General features: G+C 47.6%; 1 protein-coding gene across 1 annotated transcript in view; it reads left to right on the top strand.

The window, feature by feature from the left end:
- Positions 1-19,794, top strand: part of ATP6V1E1 (ATPase H+ transporting V1 subunit E1) — a 42,524-nt gene extending 22,730 nt beyond the window's left edge. Inside the window, exons 4-9 of the mRNA XM_006158345.3 lie at positions 2,275-2,341; positions 7,705-7,794; positions 8,582-8,650; positions 14,481-14,575; positions 16,705-16,792; positions 19,366-19,794. Coding sequence (XP_006158407.1) covers positions 2,275-2,341; positions 7,705-7,794; positions 8,582-8,650; positions 14,481-14,575; positions 16,705-16,792; positions 19,366-19,428 — 472 coding nt within the window. The 3' untranslated portion in view covers positions 19,429-19,794. The remainder of the gene's footprint in view (positions 1-2,274; positions 2,342-7,704; positions 7,795-8,581; positions 8,651-14,480; positions 14,576-16,704; positions 16,793-19,365) is intronic.
- The last annotated feature ends 20 nt before the right edge of the window (positions 19,795-19,814 follow it).

The raw sequence follows: 19,814 nt of genomic DNA, 5'->3' as shown, positions 1-19,814 counted from the left end.
CCCTTCTCCTCCATTCTCCTCTCGGGATCTTGGGCATGCACGCACAGGTGTGTGGCGTGAGTTTAGGCCACTGGGTTCGGGACTCAAACCGAGGTCGACTGTATGGGAGTTCAGCGACATAGCCATTACGCTAACTGCTGGTCCCATCTTTTTTCTTTTTTTAAAAAATTTTATTTAGGGACCAGCAGGTGGCATGGTGGTTAAGGTACTGGACACTTCCACCCACATGACCACGGTTCAAGTCCTGGACCTAGCATCTTGCACGCATGCTCTCTCTCTCTCTCTTTTTCTTTCTCTAATCAAATTAAAATAAAATGAATAAATAAATAAAATTAAATTAAAATAATATTTTTACTTAATTTTTTTTTCATTTTACTAGAGAGGAACAGAGTGAGCTCTAGAGAGAAGGAAAGAGGGAAAGTGAGAAAGCAAGCTGCCAGGTCGAGGACTCAAACCGCGGTTGGCCATGTGGGAGTCCAGCACCCTTAACCAGCATGCCACCTGCCAGCGCAGCTAAGGACGTTTTCAAAGGAGCCAGGCAGATGTGGATTTAGGTGTTAATTCTACTTCCTGCTATTTATCTGGCTATACTGTGTAATTCCTCTTTCCTCCTTTGTGAAAATGGATACCTCATAGGATTATTGAGAGATTAAATCACAAGGCCAGCAGGTGGTATGGAGATTAAGGTGCTGGGTTCGCACATGGCTGACTGTGGTTCAAGTACCTTGCTTTCTCTTTCACTCTTTTTCACCCTTTGTGTGTCTCTCTCTCTCTGATAAGCTCACATGTCCTATGGAAAATTAAATAATAATTAAATTGTTGCACTGGCTTTGTGGCTTGGTAGTTAAGGCAGCTGGATCTCACAGGGCTTACCACACGGTTTGAGTCCTAGACTCGGCAACTTGAGAAACATACCAGACACTTGTGGGCCCAAAATTGTCAAAGGAGGGAGAGACGTCATTGGTCGGGCTGTGTGGCCGTTCCCCACAGGGGATGCTTCTCTTCTCCCTCCCTCTGTCTCTCTGGTCCTGGCTTGCAGTCTCTAACCAAAGAAATAAAGATTGCATTACTGTAACTGTTGTCAAAATGCTCGCTATTTGGTGAACGCTTCCTTTTCTCGGAGAGTACAGCCATGTACTGCAGAGCAACGTTTGGTCAGTGATAGACTGCGTGTGCTGCAGTGACCACCAGAGTGTGTAGACGGTAAATAGCCTCAGTGTGCCGTCAGTGCGTCCACCAGGTCTATGTGAGAACATGGACGGTCACTAGATGACAGCACCTCCCCACTGTGAGTAACACCTGACTGGACGTTGGTGGGACCATTGACTGTGACTCGGTGGGGCTTTCTTTGATTATTAGAAGAAGGATTGGGGGTGAGCCTGTGGCCTGGTTTTATTGTGAGTTTGATCCCACAATTTGAGTCTTGGACCTGGTGGCTGGAAAAGCATGCTGAGGGGACCAGCAGTTAGCGTAATGACTGTCGCTGGACTCCCACGTAGCTGACCGTGGTTCGAGTCCCAGACCCAGTGGCTTAAACTCAGGCTGGGCGTGTGTGCGTGCGCGCCCAAGATCTGAGAAGAGAATGGAGGAGAAGGGATTGCGGCGTGGCCATCCCCCTGGGGGGTAATTTCTCGCTTTCTGTCTGTCTCTGTCTGTCTGGTGAGCGCACGTGCCCTATAGCAAAAACCTCTAAGAAAAAAAAAAAAGAAAGAAAGAAAGAAAATGGATGCTGAGGGCTTGTGCATGCTGTGCCCTGAATCCAGAAAGAAGGGAAAAATGCAGAAGGGATTGTGGCGTGATCAGGCCCCATGGGGAGTCTTTTCTAGTTTACCCTGTTCCTGGGACCACCAGATGGTGTTATATTGCTGGACTCCCATGTAGTCGACTTTGGTTCAAGTCCTGAACCTGGTGGCTTAAAAAAATTCATGCTGAGTGCGAGTATGTGCATATGCCCAAAATCCTGAGAGGAGAGTGGAGAAAGGATTGTGGCTTCGTCATCCTCCCGGGGGTGATTTCTCAGTTTCTGTTTCTCTGGCAAGTGCACGTGGCCTGTTGCAAAAAGTCTCTCTAGCTTACCCTGTTTCTTTTTTTCTGTTTCCAGTGAGCACATGTGCCCTCCGGCGAAAAGGGGGAGGAAAAGGAAATAAGAAAGAAGAATTTGTTGTTTATGAAATTTTCATTTTACAGAAAATATATAAGAAGGTGTATGTTTTTTCACCACAGCTTGTCTTTTTTTATGGTGTACTAATGCTATTTTTTATATACATTTTGCAGTCAGATGTCTAATTTGATGAATCAAGCAAGGCTGAAGGTCCTCAGAGCGAGAGATGACCTTATCACAGTGAGTAGTTAGCCCTTGTTAGTGATAAATTACAAATGTCTCTTCACCTGCCTGCTGTAGAGAATCACTAGTTACTGGTTAATAGAGTCGATGGTTAATTTTTGGAGGGAAACATTTGCTCGGTAAATCAGTGCTGGCTGTTATGGTAAATAAATCATGAATAAGAGGTAAAGCCATGTTGGACCAGCCCTGTAACTTACTGGTTAAGAGAGCTGGATCCATGTGGCTGACCGTGGTTCAAGTTGTGGCCAGCAGCTTATACAACACGCCAGGTATGAGTGCATGTGTGCCTGAAGTCCCGACTGGGTGGGAAGGGAAGAGAAGGGATTGCGGCGTGACCATGCCCCACTGGGAGTTTCCGTCCTCCTCTCCCTCTTTGGGTTACTCTCTGGTGAACCACATGCACCCACTGCCAATTAAGACGAGGGAGACTAGCCGGGTGTTCAGGGACCTTCTGCTCTGACATACCTGTGTGCCCTCCTGGATCGTGAGGCTCACAGTGAGAAGACTATACAGCACGAGGTCAGAGAGTGGTGAGGCTTCATGGTACGGTGGGAAAAGGTTTGCAGCAAAGCCCTCTGGGAAGTGTTGTAGTCGTCAGGAAGAGGGCAGAGACCTGCAGAAACACAGCCGCTGCCTGAGGAGGCCTAGCAGGGGCCTGCCTGGGGTCCTACTCAGGAACACAGCAGGTTGTTTGTGTTCTGTAGGTCGTGTGTGCTCGCCAAAGAGAGAGAGACAAAGAGACAGAGAGCAAGAAATCACCCCCCAGGGAGGATGGCCATGCCGCAATCCCTTCTCCCCAATTCTCCTCTCGGGATCTTGGGCACACATGCACACGTGCCCGGCATGAGTTTAAGCCACCGGGTCCAGGGCTTGAACTGCATTTGACTACATGGGATTCCAGTGACATAGCCATTATGCTGACTGCTGGTCCCAAAATATTTTTCTTTGTTCATGAGAGTGCATGTTCCCACGAGAGAGAGAGAGAGAAGTGCCCTCCCCAGGATCTGGTCAGGCTGCAGTCCCCTCCCCACAGTCCTCCCGCCTACTGGGCCTATGTGGACACACCCCGCGTGTTTCAGGCTGGCCAGACGGGGATTCACACTGCAGTCCCCGTGTGGGATCCAGCTCTCTTGAGCAGTACATTACTGTTGTACCATGAACCTGGCCCATAAATGTACTTTTTTTTTTTTTTTTCCTGGGCTGGTCCCATGGTCTAGGGGTTAAGGGAGCCAGCTCCTACGTGACTGAGTACACAGTTCAAATCCAGGCTCCGGTGGCTTGAAAAGCATGCTGGGCCAGGGCTGGCAGGTGGCGTGGTGGTTATGGGCGCTGGACTCCCACCTTGCCGATCACAGTTCAAGTCCTGGACCTGACGGCTCGCTTTCTCACTTTCCTTTTTTCTGTCCCTCTCTGGTCAAATTAAAATAAGTAAATAAATGAATAAAGTTAAATAAAATCTTTAAAAAAGAAAGGAAAAAAAGCATGCTGCACCGATGGGTATAGTGGCTGAAGTCCCAAAAGGATGGGTAAATGGAAGAGCAGGAATTGGAGCATGACCACGCCCCACTGGAGTGCTTCCTCACTTACCCTCTCTCCCTGTCCTTGGCAGCTCACCCACCCTCTGGCTTATAAGCAAAAGGAAAAAAAGTTGTATTCCATGAAAGAGAAAGGGGTCACTCCCAACAGGTTGCTCACACCATAACTCACCCCAGCCTTAACCAGCTCAGGTCACGGGTATTTTGCATGTTCAGGGAGGGAGAGGATGCAAATGCAGGACTGTCCCATGCGAATCTGGTTGCATTACCACTGTGCCATTGTCTGGCTCAAATGTCAGTTCTTTTTCTTTTTTTAAATTTTCCAGAGTGCATGTGCCTTTACGAGAGGGAGAGGGAGAGGGTGAGGGCGAGGGCGGGCGAGCGGGCATGGTCATGTTGCAATCCCTTCTCCACTCTTCTTTTTTTTTTTTTTAATTATTTATCTGGACCGCAGATGACGTAATTGTTATGTCACTGGACTCTTCATGATTCAAATCCTGGACCCAGCACCTTAAATTCATTCTGAGTGTATTTGTGTGCGTGCCCAAGACCTAGGGAAGAGAATGGAGGAAAAGAGGTTGCGGTGTGGCCATCCTCTCTTGGGGATGATTTCTTGCTGCCTTTCTCTGTCTTTCTGGTGAGAGCAAGCCACCATGTCCAGTACTCGAACTGTGGTCCATATTGTGGGAGTCCAGCACCCTTAACCACCATGCTACCTGCCAGCCCTGCAAAACCTGTTTGTGTTTTTTGTTTTTGTTTAATTAATTTTAATTTGACCAGAGAGGGCAGAGTGAGGGGAGTGGATAATGAAAAAGCAAGCCACTAGGTCCGAGACTTGAACCGTGTCGGCCACGTGGGAGTTAGCACCTTTAACCCCCACACCATCTGCTGGCCCCTGAAACTTATTTTTTTTCCAGGTTTTTGCCATAGGGCACTCTCCAGAGAGACAGGGAGAGGCAAAGTGAGAACTCTCCCCGAGAAGGTGTGGCCATGCCACAGTCCCTTCTCCTACATTCTTTGGGAATTGGGGGATGCATGCACATGTGCCAGTATGATTTTTCAAACCACTGGGTTCAAGACTCAGACCATGATTGGTCATGTGGAGTCCAATGCCTTGACCACCGCGCCACCTGCTGGCCTGACAGGAAACTTTTAAATAGCTGCTGCATTCGCCCGGTACCTGACCCAACAGGAGGGTGCAGTGGCCTCTTTCCTGTCTCCCTGTCTGTTGGCACCGGTGTGGGAGCAAGCGCTCACTGCAGTTGTGCTGGACATCAGAGGTGAGCTTCAGGGCAAATAGGGAGCTTGCTACTTCGGGGCCACTCCCTACATTCTACCTTTCCCAAATCCTGACTCACTTCCCTCAGCAAGCCTGTCTCTCTCCGTCCTCTTTAAAATACCAAAAGCACAGCTTTGCGAACATCACAGTATAACTAAGAGAGACTGTACGGAATGCTTCTGTGCATAAACGTGCCTGAGTGTTGGGGGCCAAGAACTGACGCCAGAGCATTAGAAGACCAAGTCCTCAAGGCAGCTAGATGCTGCATGGCCAGCTGCTTTTCAAGTCCCTGACTGGTTTCAAAAACACTGGGCTTGTGTGCGTGTGTTCCTAAAATCCCAACAGGAGGATGGAAGAGGAGACTGTGCTGTGGCCATCCCCCTGGGGTTGGTATCTCACTTTCCTCTTTCTTTCTCTCCTGGCAAAAGACACCCTATATCAAATGGAAAACAATAAAGATGAGTGCTCTTTTAGCTAGCAGGAAGCTGTAAACACTTACTGCCTAGTGACTAATCTCCAATATGTTCTTTTTATTTATTTATTTTATTCAACTTGATTTATTTCATTTGAGGAGAAGAGGGACAGAGTGAGAGAAGGAAAGCAAGAAAGCAAGCCTCCAGGTCCAGGACTCGAACCATAGTTGGCCATGTGAGAGTTCAGTGCCCCAACCACTATGCCACCTGCTGGCCCCCCAATGTGTTCTTTTTTTGGGGAAGAGAGGTTTTTGCTATGGGGCACACACGCTTGCCAGAGAGATGGAGAGACAGAAAGCGAGAAATCACCCCCCAGGGAGGATGGCCATGCCTCAATCCCTTCTCCATTCTCCTCTCGGGATCTTGGGCACGCACGCACACACGCCCGGAGTGAGTTTAAGCTACCGGATCTAGGATTTCAACCGTGGTCAAATACATGGGAGTTTAGTGACATAGCCATTACACCAACTGCTGGTCCCACAAATGTGTTCTTTTTAACCATGAAAGATTTGTTTCCAGAGAATTCCCTTTAATTTCTAATTTTGATTTTTAGAGGCTCTTGCCTTAGGGTGTGTACGCTCACCGAGAGAGAAAGACAGTGACAAGGAAAAAGAAAGTGAGAAATTGCCGTAATCTCCCCTCCCAGTTTGTTGGGCACACGCACACGCACCAGCTGTGGTTTTCAGGATGCTGGGTCTAGGCTTTGAACTCTGGTCAGCCATGTGAGAGTCCAGCGACGTGACTGCTCTGCCATCTGCTGGCTCAATAGTAATTGTTTATTTAAAATGATTTATTAGAATTATTATTTATAAATTTGCTGTAGAGCATATGTACTCACCAGAGAGAGAGAGAGACAAAGTGAGAAAGCACATTGCCAGGTCTGGGACACTTAACTGCAGTCGGCTGCGTGGGAGTCCAGTGCCACACCACCTGCTGACCCCCTAATTTTGAAAGATTTACTACAAAATTTAATGCATGTCATAGCCTAATTAGAAACTATAAACTAGCACCCAAACAATTGAAATTATTTCTAATCTGGCATATTTAAAGTGCATTGCTGGGGGGCCAGCAGGGGGTGCGGTGGTTAAGGGCGCTAGACTCCCACATGACTGACTGTGGTTCAAGTCTTGGACCCAGCAGCTTGTTTTCTCTCTCTTTCTGTGTCCCTCTATGGTCAAAATAAATAAGTAAATAAATAAAGTTAAGGGAACCAGCAGTTAGCATTTTGGCTGTGTTGCTGGACTCCCATGTAGTCGACCACGGTTCGCGTCCCAGACCCGGTGGCTTAAAACTCACGCCGGGCGCGTGTGCATGTATGCCCAAGATCCTGAGAGGAGAATGGAGGAGAAGGGATTACGGCATGACCATCCCCCCTGGAGGATGATTTCTTGCTTTCTGTCTCTATTTCTCTCTCTGTCTGTCTGGCGAGCACACGTGCCCTATAGCAAAAACTTCTCCAAAAAAAGGGAAAAAAATAAAATAAAATAAATAAAAGTTAAATAAAATAATTCTTTAAAAAAAAAAGTACATTGCTGGTTTTTGACCTATACATAGACATGTTTTTTTCCACATAAAAAATGGAACCATGTTCTGTGACTTCTTTTGTAAAGTTTTATTTAATTTTATTATTATCTTTTAAATTTGCTATAGGCCGCGTGCACTCACCAGAGAGAGGGAGACAGAGAGAAAGGAAAGCGAGCAAGCAAACTGCCAGGTTCAGAATTCGAACCAGTTAGCTGTGGGGAGTCCAGCGCCCCAGCCAGCACACCATCTGTTGGCCCCACGTGTGACTGTCTCAGTAGCTAGCTTTTCACAGTCGTGTCATGCAGATCTGCCCACGTTACACAAGGAGAAAGGTGTCTGAGCCGCTAGGAGGTGTTCTAGGTGGGAGCTGGGGGGGTGGTTTGTGCTTCCTGTGTCAGCGAGCTCTGTCGTGCATCTCAGGGAATGTGTGTTGAATAAAAAGCCAGCACTAAAATGTGGGGTGGTCGGTGTGAGCTGGGTCCAGCCTCACAGTGACTGAGCTAGTTGCCCAGATGTGAAGGTCACTTTTTTCTTCCTCCCTCATTGCAGGACCTTCTGAATGAAGCAAAGCAGAGACTCAGCAAAGTGGTGAAAGATACATCCAGGTACCAGGTGCTGCTGGATGGACTGGTCCTCCAGGTACCCGACAGGCCAGACCACCCCGTGTGTAGCCTCCTTCTGAGAACTCGTGCGTGCTCTGTCAACGATCAGCTGTTTCCCGTTTTCTGAGCTGACCTTTTTTCCTTTCGTTCTTCTCCTGCATAAAACCGGTGCCCCGGGAGGATAGGGATGTCTGCCTTCTTGGCGAAAGCTGCCAGCTTATGGCTCTCTCATCTTATTTTTATTTTTATAGCTTTATTGTATTTAACGTTGTTCATTTTAATTCAACCAGAGAGGGACAGAGTGAGAAACAGAGAGAGAGGGGGAAAGTGAGAAAGCAAGCCACCAGGTCCAGGACTCGAACTGTGGTCGGCCATGTGGGATTAACCAGCGCGCCACCTGCCAGCCCCCTCTCACCTAGTTTTATTAGTCCTTTATCACTCGAGTCAAATTTGCTTCCTGCCCCACCGTTAAACGTCCCTACTCTGATTCTGTCCCTACAATACTGGCTTTGGATATTGGGGTGGAGACCACACGATGTGCGTCGTGTTAATTCCCGCTGGGTTCTGGATCCTCGCTCTACCCATGTTGACTGCAGGGGCATTTGTCCCAAATCTGGGGACTGCAACACAAGACTCCTGTCCGAAGGAACCTTCTTACTGCACGGAGCCGTGGGCGTATTTGCCTGGGGAAGAGGCTCTCTTTACGTGAGCTACCCTGTGTGTGGGGACTGTTTTCCAGCTCAGACAAATGAACTATAAACACATTTCATTTTGCTGTTGCTTTGTTTTTTATAGTTAGTGTTTTCTACTGATTCATTTTCCAGGGCTTGTACCAGTTGTTGGAGCCCCGAATGATTGTTCGCTGCAGGAAACAAGACTTCCCTCTGGTAAAGGTAAAGAAATTGAGAAACAGAGAGAGAGGGGGAAAGTGAGAAAGCAAGCCACCAGGTCCAGGACTCGAACTGTGGTCGGCCATGTGGGATTAACCAGCGCGCCACCTGCCAGCCCCCTCTCACCTAGTTTTATTAGTCCTTTATCACTCGAGTCAAATTTGCTTCCTGCCCCACCGTTAAACGTCCCTACTCTGATTCTGTCCCTACAATACTGGCTTTGGATATTGGGGTGGAGACCACACGATGTGCGTCGTGTTAATTCCCGCTGGGTTCTGGATCCTCGCTCTACCCATGTTGACTGCAGGGGCATTTGTCCCAAATCTGGGGACTGCAACACAAGACTCCTGTCCGAAGGAACCTTCTTACTGCACGGAGCCGTGGGCGTATTTGCCTGGGGAAGAGGCTCTCTTTACGTGAGCTACCCTGTGTGTGGGGACTGTTTTCCAGCTCAGACAAATGAACTATAAACACATTTCATTTTGCTGTTGCTTTGTTTTTTATAGTTAGTGTTTTCTACTGATTCATTTTCCAGGGCTTGTACCAGTTGTTGGAGCCCCGAATGATTGTTCGCTGCAGGAAACAAGACTTCCCTCTGGTAAAGGTAAAGAAATTGGAAGACAAGATTTTTCTTTTTTAAATATCAAGGGGGTAAGAAGACACATCTGGTCTAATAGGTAACAGCAGAGCTGGAGTTTGAGGAGTCTTAACACGTCACAGTTATCACATACACTGAAGCTCTGGGCCAGCCAGTGGCATGCTGGTCAAGGCAGTAGATCCCACATGGCTGACTGCACAGTTAGAGTCCCTTACCCAGCAGCTTGAAAAACGCAGGTACCCGACAGGCCAGCTGGGTACGTGCATGCCCAAAATCCCAAAAGGAGGGAGAAGTGGAGGAGAAGAAATGGCAGCGTGAACATCTGACATGGGAGGTGCTTTTTCATTTTCTCTCTCACTTTGTCCCTGTCCAGCCAGTACACATGCTGTCTGGCAACTTAATCATAAGCAAAACAAAACAAAAAAACACTTGAGCTTCTAGGAGATCGAGTAACTGTCTAGTAGTACCCTCCTCTCTTTCCAGGAACTTTGTTGTTTTGTTTTTGTTTGTTTGTTTGTTTGTTTTGGTAGAGGTTTTTGCTAAAGGGTGCGTGCGCTCGCAAGACAGAGAGAGACAGAGAGATAGAAAGCGAGAAATCACCCCCCAGGGGGGATGGCCATGCTGCAATCCCTTCTCCTCCGTACTCCTCTCGGGATCTTGGGCACGCACGCACACGTGCCCGGCGTGAGTTTAAGCCACCGGGTCCAGGACGCAAACCAAGGTCGACTACGTGGGAGTCCAGCGACACAGCCATTACGCTAACTGCTGGTCCCTCTTTCCAGGAACTTTGTAAAAATATTAAAAAATATTATAATCTTGGGGCTGGCAGGTAGCGTGGTGGTTAAAATGCTGGACTCCCGGGACCAGCAGGTGGTGTGGTGGTTATGGCGCTGGACACTCCCACATGGCTGACCACGGTTCGAGTCCTGGACCTGGTGGCATGAATGAATAAATAAAATTTTTTAAAAAATGCTGGACTCCCACATGATCAGCCAGGGTTCAAGTTCCATCCTGACCTTGGTGACTTTCTCTCTTGCTCTCTCATGAGTACATGTGTCCTATAGCAAATTTAAATAAAAATAATAGTTAATAATTTTTTTTAATCACATAATAAATGCTACACTTTCTAGGGCTAGCAATTGATGTGGTGGTTATGACACAGGATTTTGGGACCAGCAGTTAGCATAATGGCTATGTCGCTGGACTCCCACGTAGTTGACCGTGGTTTGCGTCCCAGACCCGGTGGCTTAAAACTCACGCCGGGCATGTGTGCGTGTGTGCCCGAGATCCTGAGAGGAGAATGGAGGAGAAGGGATTGCGGCGTGGCCGTCCCCCCTGGGGGGTGATTTCTCACTTTCTGTCTCTGTCTCTGTCTGTCTCTCTGGTGAGCACACGCGTCCTATAGCAAAAACCTCTTAAAAAAAAAACCACAGGATTTCACACTGGATCTCACATGACCATTTTTAAACTCCCAGACCCAGCTGCTTGAAAGTCTCTCTGGGTGCGTGTGCATGTCTTAAGATCCCAAGAGGAGAATGGAGCAGAAGGGATTGCTATTTGGCCATTCCCCCCCAGGGGTCGATTTTTCACTTTCCTTCTCTGTCTCTCTAATGAGTGTACATGCCTTATAGCAAAAAACAAACAAACAAAACCAAAGCTGTACTCCTTGATTGGACCTGAGGCATGCAGGCAGGCATTGTAGAGGGCAGTACTGCCAGACCAGCAGAGCCGGCTCTGTCCTAAGGAAATGCAGTCACATGCTGAGACGGAGGTGTTCCCAGGAAGGGCTCCTCGGCTCTCCTTACATGTCTTGTTGCTTTTCAGGTAAAATTCTTTCTCCATTTAGCATAAATTAAGGCAGGGATTGAGTGTTCAGTTCTCTAGCAATTACATGATAAATTAATACATTTGTAATATATTTGCATTTTTCAAGAGAGATTTTTACTATTGGGTGCCTGGGGAGAATGGCTATGCCACAGTTCTTTCTCCAACATTCTCCTCTCAGGACTTGGGCCTGTACACACGCGCTCCCAGTGTGAGGTGTTTTTTTTTTTTTTAAAGGATGATTTATTTCACTTATTTCTTTAGGGTTTTTTTTTTGAGAAGTTTTTGCAATAGGGTGTGTGTGCTTGCTAGAAAGAGAGAGACAGAGAGATTGAAACCAAGAAATCACTCCCCAGGGGAGATGGTCATGCCACAGTCCTTTCTCTTTCATTCTTCTCTCGGGATCTTGGGCACACACGCATACACGCCTGGCATGAGTTTGTAAGCCACTGGGTCCAGGACTCGAACCGTGGTCAACTACATGGGATTCCAGCGACATAGCCATTACACCAACTGTTGGTCCCACTTACTTATTTTTAATTTGACCAGACAGAGAGAGAAAGGGAAAGTGAGAAAGCAAACCACCAGGTCCAGAACCCCATCCATGGTCGACCATGTGGGAGTCTGGCGCCTTAGCCACCACGCCTCCTGCTGACCCTCCCACGTGTGAGTTTGAAGCCCCCAGGTCCAGGACTCAGACTGCAATAAACTACGTGTGAGTCCAGCATGTAACCAGTACGCCATCTGCTGGTCTGGGTATATATTTGCATCTTGCTATAGTTCTCCCTAAGCAACTTGTCTGTTGGGAAAGGAGCCGGGCCCTTTCAAGTACACACTCTGGAGTCATGAAGTACAGTCAGGTTGTGCAGCCATCATGGCTGTCCTGAAGTAGTTCACCCTCTCATACTGAAATTCTGTATCTGCCAAACATTGACTCCCAACTCCTCATTGTGTTCTGTTCTGTTCTGCAGACCTCATACTAGTGGACTGGTATAATTGTCTTTTGCGCTTGGCGTATTTCACTTAGCATAATGTTGTCAAGGTTCACCTACATTATAGCATGCGTCAAAATTTTGTTCCTAGGGACCAGCAGTTGGCATAATGGCTATGTCACTAGACTCCCACGTAGTCGACCACGGTTCGTGTCCCGGACCCAGTGGCTTAAACTCACGCTGGGCGCGTGTGCGTGCATGCCCAAGATCCCAAGAGGAGGATGGAAGAAAAGGGACTGTGGCATGGCCATCCCCTCTGGGGGATGATTTCTCACTTTCTATCTCTTTGTCTCTCTCTGTCTGTCTGGTGAGCGCACACGCCCTATAGCAAAAAAACCTCTCAAAAAAAAAAATTTGTTCCTATGTGAGACTGATATTGTGCCATTATGTTCACATCCTGTCTCTTCTTCCGTTGTTGATAGACACATGGTTGGTTTCCACCTTTTGTCGTATTAATGCTGCTCTATACACAGATGTACAAATATCTGCTTGAGTTCTTTAAATTATTTTGGGCACATATCCAGAAGTGTAATTGCTGGATTATGTGGTAATTCTGTTTATGTGTTTTTTTTTTTTTCCTTTGGGGCAAATGCACTTGCCAGAGAGAGACAAAGACAATGAGAGAGAAAATGAGAACTCACCCTTCACCCCCAGGGAGGGATGGCCATGCCACAGTGCCTTCTCCTTCAGTCTCCTGTCAGGATCTTGGGCACGCATGTGCATGTACCCAGAGTGATTTTCTTTTTGAGAGTTTTTTTTTTTTTTTTTTTTTTTTTTTTCTCTATGGGGCGTGTGTGCTTGCTGGAGAGACAGACAGAAAGTGAGAAATCACCCCGGGGGAGAGGGGGATAGCCACTCCACAGTCTCTTCTCCATTCTCTTGGGATTTTGGGCACACATGCACCCAACATGAGTTTTAAGCCACTGGGTCTGGAACTTGAACTGCAGTAAAGTCTGGTGACATAACTATTATGCAATTATGCCTGCTCTAACCTTAATTTTCAAGTTGTCAGGTCCAGAACTTGAACCATACAGCTGACCATGTGGGATCCAGTGCTATAACTTCCACACCTGCATTTAATATTCTGAGAAACTGGACCAACAGATGCTGCAGTGGCTAAGGACACTGGACTCCCACATGGCCGACCACAGTTTGAGTCCCAGATCTGGCAGCTTGCTTTCTCACTTTCTCTCTCTCTCTCTTTCTTTCTATCATTCACACTGGTCAAATTAAAATAAGTAAATTTTAAAAATATGTGTCTTGAGGAACTGCTGTACCATTTTCCACAGAGCATTTACATTTTAGTAGTACACAGGGTTCCAGCTCTACATCCTTGCTGACGTTTGTCTTTTGCCCATCTTGATTGGTGTCCAGTGGTACCACTCTTTCTGATACAGGTCGTTAGCTCCCTTGTTAATTTATTTATATATTTAGTGGTTTCTGCCTCAGGGCATGTGCGCTCGACAGACGGTGACAGGGAGAGTGAAAAATCATCCCCCCCACCCTGTGAGGATGGCCACGTGGCAGTCTCCTCTCCTTTATCCTCTTCTCGGGACGCTGGGCACACATGCATGTGTGCCTGACGTGACTCTCAAGCCACCGAGTCTGGGACTCGAACCGTGGTCAGCCATGTGAGAGTCCAGCAATGCAACTGCCATTCCGTCCACTGGTTCTGTAAGTTCCTTTTTTTTTTTTTTAACAGAATTATTTTATTTTGGGGGACCAGCATGTGGTGTGATTAAGATGCTGGACACTCCTACATGGCTTACCATGGTTCAAGTCCTGGACCTTGTGGCTTTGCTTATTTTCTCACTTTCTCTCTCTCTCTGATCAAATTAAAATAAATAAGTGAATAAATAAAAAGTTAGTAATTCTTGTAAACAGCATTGTTTTAACTTTATTTATTTATTTATTTACTTTAATTTGACCAGAGAGGAACAGAGTAAACAAGAGAGAGAAGGAAGAAAGCAAGCTTCCAGGCTGCCAAGTCCAGGACTCAAACCACAGTTTTTTTGAGTCTAGCGCCTTAACCACCAAACCACCTGCTGGCCCCCATCAGTCCCTTTTATAACTGTCGCTTTAAACTCGTGTCTACAGCCAAACTCTCCTCTCCTCAGTCTTGATGGCCCTAGCTGGTGGTAACGTGCTTCATCCCAGATCTCTGTCCCTGGCGTGTTTGTCAGTGGCCAAGCCTGTTGGTTCTCTGCAGAAGTTGCTAGCATCTCCTCCGTCCCGCAGGCAGGCTCTCGTTCATGCCTTTTCTTCTCAGCAGTGTGACATTGTACCTTCTCACCAGCAGTGCATCTCTTCCTTCACTCGAAATAAATAGGAATATCCTTACATGTCTAGTTTGTAGATTTGGAGGAAAGGTACTTGCTCCATCGTTTGTTAAAACCTTTGTTATTTTCTGTTTTTCCAGGCTGCAGTGCAAAAAGCCATCCCTATGTACAAGATCGCCACCAAAAAGGACGTTGATGTCCAGATCGACCAGGAGGCGTTCTTGCCTGAGGACATGTAAGGGCTCTCCTTGTGCTACCATCCAGGTTCTCCCCGAGACAGTGGCCTTCGACTGAGCCTTTCCTAAGTGGATCTGCTCTGGGGCACGCTTGTCGCCAGATGGCGTTGAGTGTTCCACTGGCAGCTCCTGCTGCTTTTGCTGTCAGTGCTCTGCTGTCCTTCTTGGTGACCAGCTGGGCCTCATTCTCGCCTGTGGTCTCCCTCATCCTGCAGAGAAATGACACTACCTCTGCACCCAGAACTAAAGTGGGGCAGGTTCCAGTATCGGGGCTGAGTATAATCTCTACAAATTATCAAAAACAAAAATTGTAAAATTCTTTTCCTATAAAAATCTAATAGTTTAGGGACCAGCACATGGCATAACTCCCATGTAGTCGACCATAGTTTGAGTCCCAGACCCGGTGGCTTCAAACTCGTGCTGAGCACATGTGTGTGCGTGCCTAAGATCTTGAGTGGAGACTGGAAGAGAAGGGACTGTGGCATGGCCATCCCCCTGGTGGGTGATTTCTTGCTTTCTGTCTCTGTTTCTCCAGCAAGTGTATACACCCTATAGCAAAAATCTCTCTGAAAGAAACAAAATCAACCTAATAATTTAGCCCCTTGAAGATAAAATTGCAGGCCCTGTGGTATATATACTGACTGAGAAAGTGAAAGGACGTTTTTGGGACCAGCGTCCTGTGTCCCATACACAGCAGCTCTGACTGGGGTGGAGCTGTTCCCAAGTGGATGAAGAAGTGTCCCAGACGGCGGGTCACAGTCCCACCAGAGCCCACCGTGCCCTGGTGAAGAATGGATGAATTTAACAAAACTGAACGTGGCACACAGAAATGGGGGAGGTGGGGTAAAAAAGAAGAGCAACATTCAGACTGTCCAAGAAACTTGGCAAAACCATTTCTAGCCTTTCTCTCATGGCCTGCTTATTTCATTTACTTATTTAATTTGCTGTAAGGCACATGTGCTCACCAGAGAGAGGGAAAGTGAGAAAGCAAGCTCCTGGGTCCAGCGCTTGAACTGCGGCCAGCCACGTGGGAGTCCAAGGCCTTAACTACCATGCCACCTGCTAGCCCCAAGGCCTGCTTATTTCAAGAAATATTTGCTGAAATTATGATGTAGCGAATTATTTTGTCCCAGGAGTCCTTGTGATAGTATTCTACTTGGGTGCTTATTCCTCGAACGCTAAGAAACTTGGAGGAAAGGAATAACAGTGAGTGTGACAGAGGGCGGCAGTGGTAACTGTTTATCTGATACACAATTCTAAACACAGCCTTATTGATGCCACTGGTCACTAGCAGGTTCAGGGCTTTCAGAAAGCATTGAGGGGGCCGATAGGTGGCAAGGTGGTTTAGGTGCTGGTCTCCCATATGACTGACACAGTTACAGTCCTGGATGCAGAAGCTTAAAAATCACGCTGTGGGGAACCAGCAGTTAGCATAATGGCTATGTCGCTAGACTCCCACGTAGTCGACCGCGGTTCGCGTCCCGGACCTGGTGGCTTAAAACTGACGCCGGGCGCATGTGCGTGCGTGCCCAAGATCCCGAGAGGAGAATGGAGGAGAAGGGATTGCGGCGTGACCATTCCCCCTGGGGGGTGATTTCTCGCTTTCTGTCTCTCTGTCTCTCTCTGTCTGTCTGGTGAGCACACGCGCCCTATAGCAAAAACCTCTCCAAAAAAAAAAAAAAAAATCATGCTGGGCATGTGTGTGTAGGCCCAACATCCCAGGAGAACGGAGAAAGAAAGGATTGTTGCGTGGCCATCCCCCCTGGGGGGTGATTTCCCACTTTCTCTTTCTCTCTGTCTGTCCTGGAAAGTGCACACACTCTATGGTAATTTCAAACAGTAAGAAAACTTTGAGGTGAGGACTGCCTCATCTATGGGTTCTGGGTTCTGTCTGTTAACTTTTACAAACTGTTTGTTCTGTCAGGGTCTGGCTTCTGAAATGAAATCAGATGCTGTAATAGACAATCAGTTTTGCGTATAGTTGCTTGGTAAATGACAGTTACCATCAACATGAACAGCTTACATCCTCAGAAACTTCTGTAGTTAATTTCAAGCCTCTCCTGGGGGACTAAGCGCACCCTGTGTGCTTGTCTCTGACTGTAACACTTACTCCCTGTGCTCCTCATAGAGCCGGCGGGGTTGAGATCTACAACGGGGACCGGAAGATAAAGGTCTCCAACACCCTGGAAAGCCGGCTGGACCTCATAGCCCAGCAGGTGAGTGTGGGTACGCCTTCTCAGTTAATCTGCTGTTACCTTGAATTGACCACCTCCTTCCACAGTAGTTGACATTTTCTTAAAACGAATAAAGAGGGCCAGCCCTTGGCGTGGTGGTTAAGTCGGCTGGATCCCACATGGCTGATGGTGCAGTTTGAGTCCCAGACCTGGTAGCTTAAATAGTAACACTGGGTGCCCAAGTGTGTGTGCACAGAATTGTGGAAGGATAAAGAGATGGTGTGCCCGTCCCTGTGGGAGTGCTGTCTCACTTCTCTCTCTCTCTCCAGCAAATGTGTGTGCCTTATGGCAAAAACAACCAAAAATGTAAGTGAGGTTTAGGCGTGTAGCAGTGTTTACTGAAATGCTGATTCCTGGGAGGGGGCATGGGGTCAGCACAGTGCTCTGTATCCAGATCCTGATTTATGTCTTGCGACCTGTGGAATCGCCAACTGAAACCTGGGGGGTTTTTTGTTCCTATTTTTAGTTTTTGTTATTTTTAGGTTTTTGCTCGCTGGAGAGACAGAAAGCTAGAAATCACCCCCCAAGGGGCATGGGCATGCATGCACACGCTCTCAGCGTGAGTTTAAGCCACCTAGTTTGGGACTCAAATTGCATTCAACTACATGGGAGTCCAGTGACATAACCATTACGCCAACTGCTGGTCCCACAAAAACTATTTAAAAAATATATTCAACTCGGGACCAGCGAATGGCGTAAAGGTTATGTCACTGGACTCCCACGTATTCAACCATAGTTCGAGTCCTAGACCTGGCGGCTCAAAACTCACGCCGGGCCCATGTGCATGCCTGCCTGAAATCCTGAGGGGATGATGGATGAGAGGAGATTGCAATGTGACCATCCCCCATGGGGGTTGATTTGTCTCTTTGTGTGTATCTCTCTGATGAGTACACCTGCCCTGTAGTAAAATCTCTCTTAAAAAAAAAAATGAATATGTGGGAGCCAGTGAGTGACACAATGGTTAAAGGCGCTGGACTCCCACATGACTGACCATAGTTCCAGTCCCGGACCTGGAGGCTTGCTTTCGAACTGTCTCTGATCAAACTGGAAAATAATAATAATAATAAATACAGTGAAATAAAATAATTATTTTCCAAAAAAAAAAAAAAAGAATATGCAGCTCTTCTCACTAGTCACACTTCAACATGTGGTAGTCACGTGTGGCCAGTGGCTCGCAGGTAGGACCAAAAGCTTTGGAAGCATGAGGTAAACCCTCCTATGGACCTCTCAGTTGCCATAACTAATAGGCTGCCTTGGTAGGTATTTTGTGGGGATCAGGAGGCAGCACAATGGAGGTAACATCTGGACCGAAGTGGGAAAGCTAAGATTGGGGGTGAATTATGGTATGAGGGCTTGTGGGGTAGCTGTCTGTTTCTCTTGAATGCAAGAAGTACTAAGTGTTTTATGTGATCACTCCTTGCATGGAGTAGGCACTCAGCACATCTTTATTGAATGAAGAAGTAGGGGCCACAGGGGGCATGGCCGTGTGTGTGTGTGTGTGTGTGTGTGTCTAAGCGGCCAGAATCCCGGGAGGAGAACAGAGGAGAGATTGCAGTGTGGCCAGGGTCTCTCACTTTCCCTCTGTCTCTTTCTCCAGCAAGCACGTGCACCCAATGGCAAAAACCTAAACACACACACACACACACACACATACACACAGTAGAATTTAGGTGGCCCAGGCTATTAGGAGGCCAAGTTAATAGGCCCATCTTTTCTCTACATCACACTGTAACAAAGGCCTCAGACATGAGGACTTTACATGTCTCAGTTTTCTCCTTTGTCCCCTTTGTAAGCAGTCAGTGTTAAACCCAAATTTGTATCTAGTTACCAAGGATTCTGTTGCAGTGCTTTGGATGAATAAAGGATGAGGATATTCTTTCTTTTTAAATGATCCTTTTTATTAATTTTAAAGAATTATTTAATATTATTTATTTACTCGTTCATTTATTTACTCTTTTTTTTTGGGGGGGGGTAGATTTTTTGCTATAGGGTGCTTGCGCTCGCCAGACAGACAAAGAGAGACAGACAGAAAGTGAGAAATCACCCCCCAGGGGGGATGGCCACGCCGCAGTACCCTCTCCTCCATTCTCCTCTCGGGATCTTGGGCACGCATGCACACGCACCCGGCGTGAGTTTTAAGCCACCGGGTCCAGGACGCGAACCGCGGTCGACTACGTGGGAATCCAGCGACATAGCCATTACGCTAAATGCTGGTTCCCTATTTACTCATTTTTAATTTGACCAGAGAGAGACAGAGAAAGTGAGAAAGCAAACTGCCAGGTCTGGTACTTAAATGGTGGTTGGCCACATGGAAGTCCAGTGCCTTCAAAACCAAGTCATCTCCCCGCCCCCGCCAGCCCCAGACCACTGCACATGTGGTGCCCTGCAGCCCGCATGCTCCAGGAGGCCTCTGGTGTGAACCCCATGCCTCCGGGTCAGCTTCCCAGGTCACATCTCGAGCTGTACCCCACTCAGTCACATGGAGAACTGTGACCTGCCGCGGTAGTTAAGATGGACAACTCTTCCCAGCTCCCCCATTTATTATGTCTTCACAGATGATGCCGGAAGTCCGGGGAGCCTTGTTTGGTGCAAACGCCAACAGGAAGTTTTTGGACTAAGCCTTGGGGAGTGGAGTCCATCTGCTCTACCGTGGGAGTTTCTGAGAATCTGAAGAGACAAAGTCGTCTACGTACCTCCTCCTCTGCTGTTCGAATACTGTCCTGTATTTCCCCATGGGCCCCTGCAGCCAGAGTCCTTGGCCTAGTTGGTAATGACAGGAGAATGTTCCATGAACATGATTGGGAACCTACCTCTAGTTCACTCCACAGTAACATGGCCTGGAGCTGTTCTGTACCGTGATGGTGAGGGATCGGCTGGTGGTTGCCTGGACGTCACTGAGCCCTGTTATTTTCCCGGCTCAGTGGCCTGGTCTGCAGGGGCCTCTCTGGTTCTCTCCTCCCAAGCCTCTGCTCTGAGGCTTTAGCCGCATGGAGGGGATGGATCC

Source organism: Tupaia chinensis, unplaced genomic scaffold, assembly GCF_000334495.1.
Source record: "Tupaia chinensis unplaced genomic scaffold, TupChi_1.0 Scaffold000578_2, whole genome shotgun sequence".
Classification (NCBI taxonomy): Eukaryota; Metazoa; Chordata; class Mammalia; order Scandentia; family Tupaiidae; genus Tupaia; species Tupaia belangeri.
This window is presented reverse-complemented; position numbering and strand designations above follow the sequence as displayed.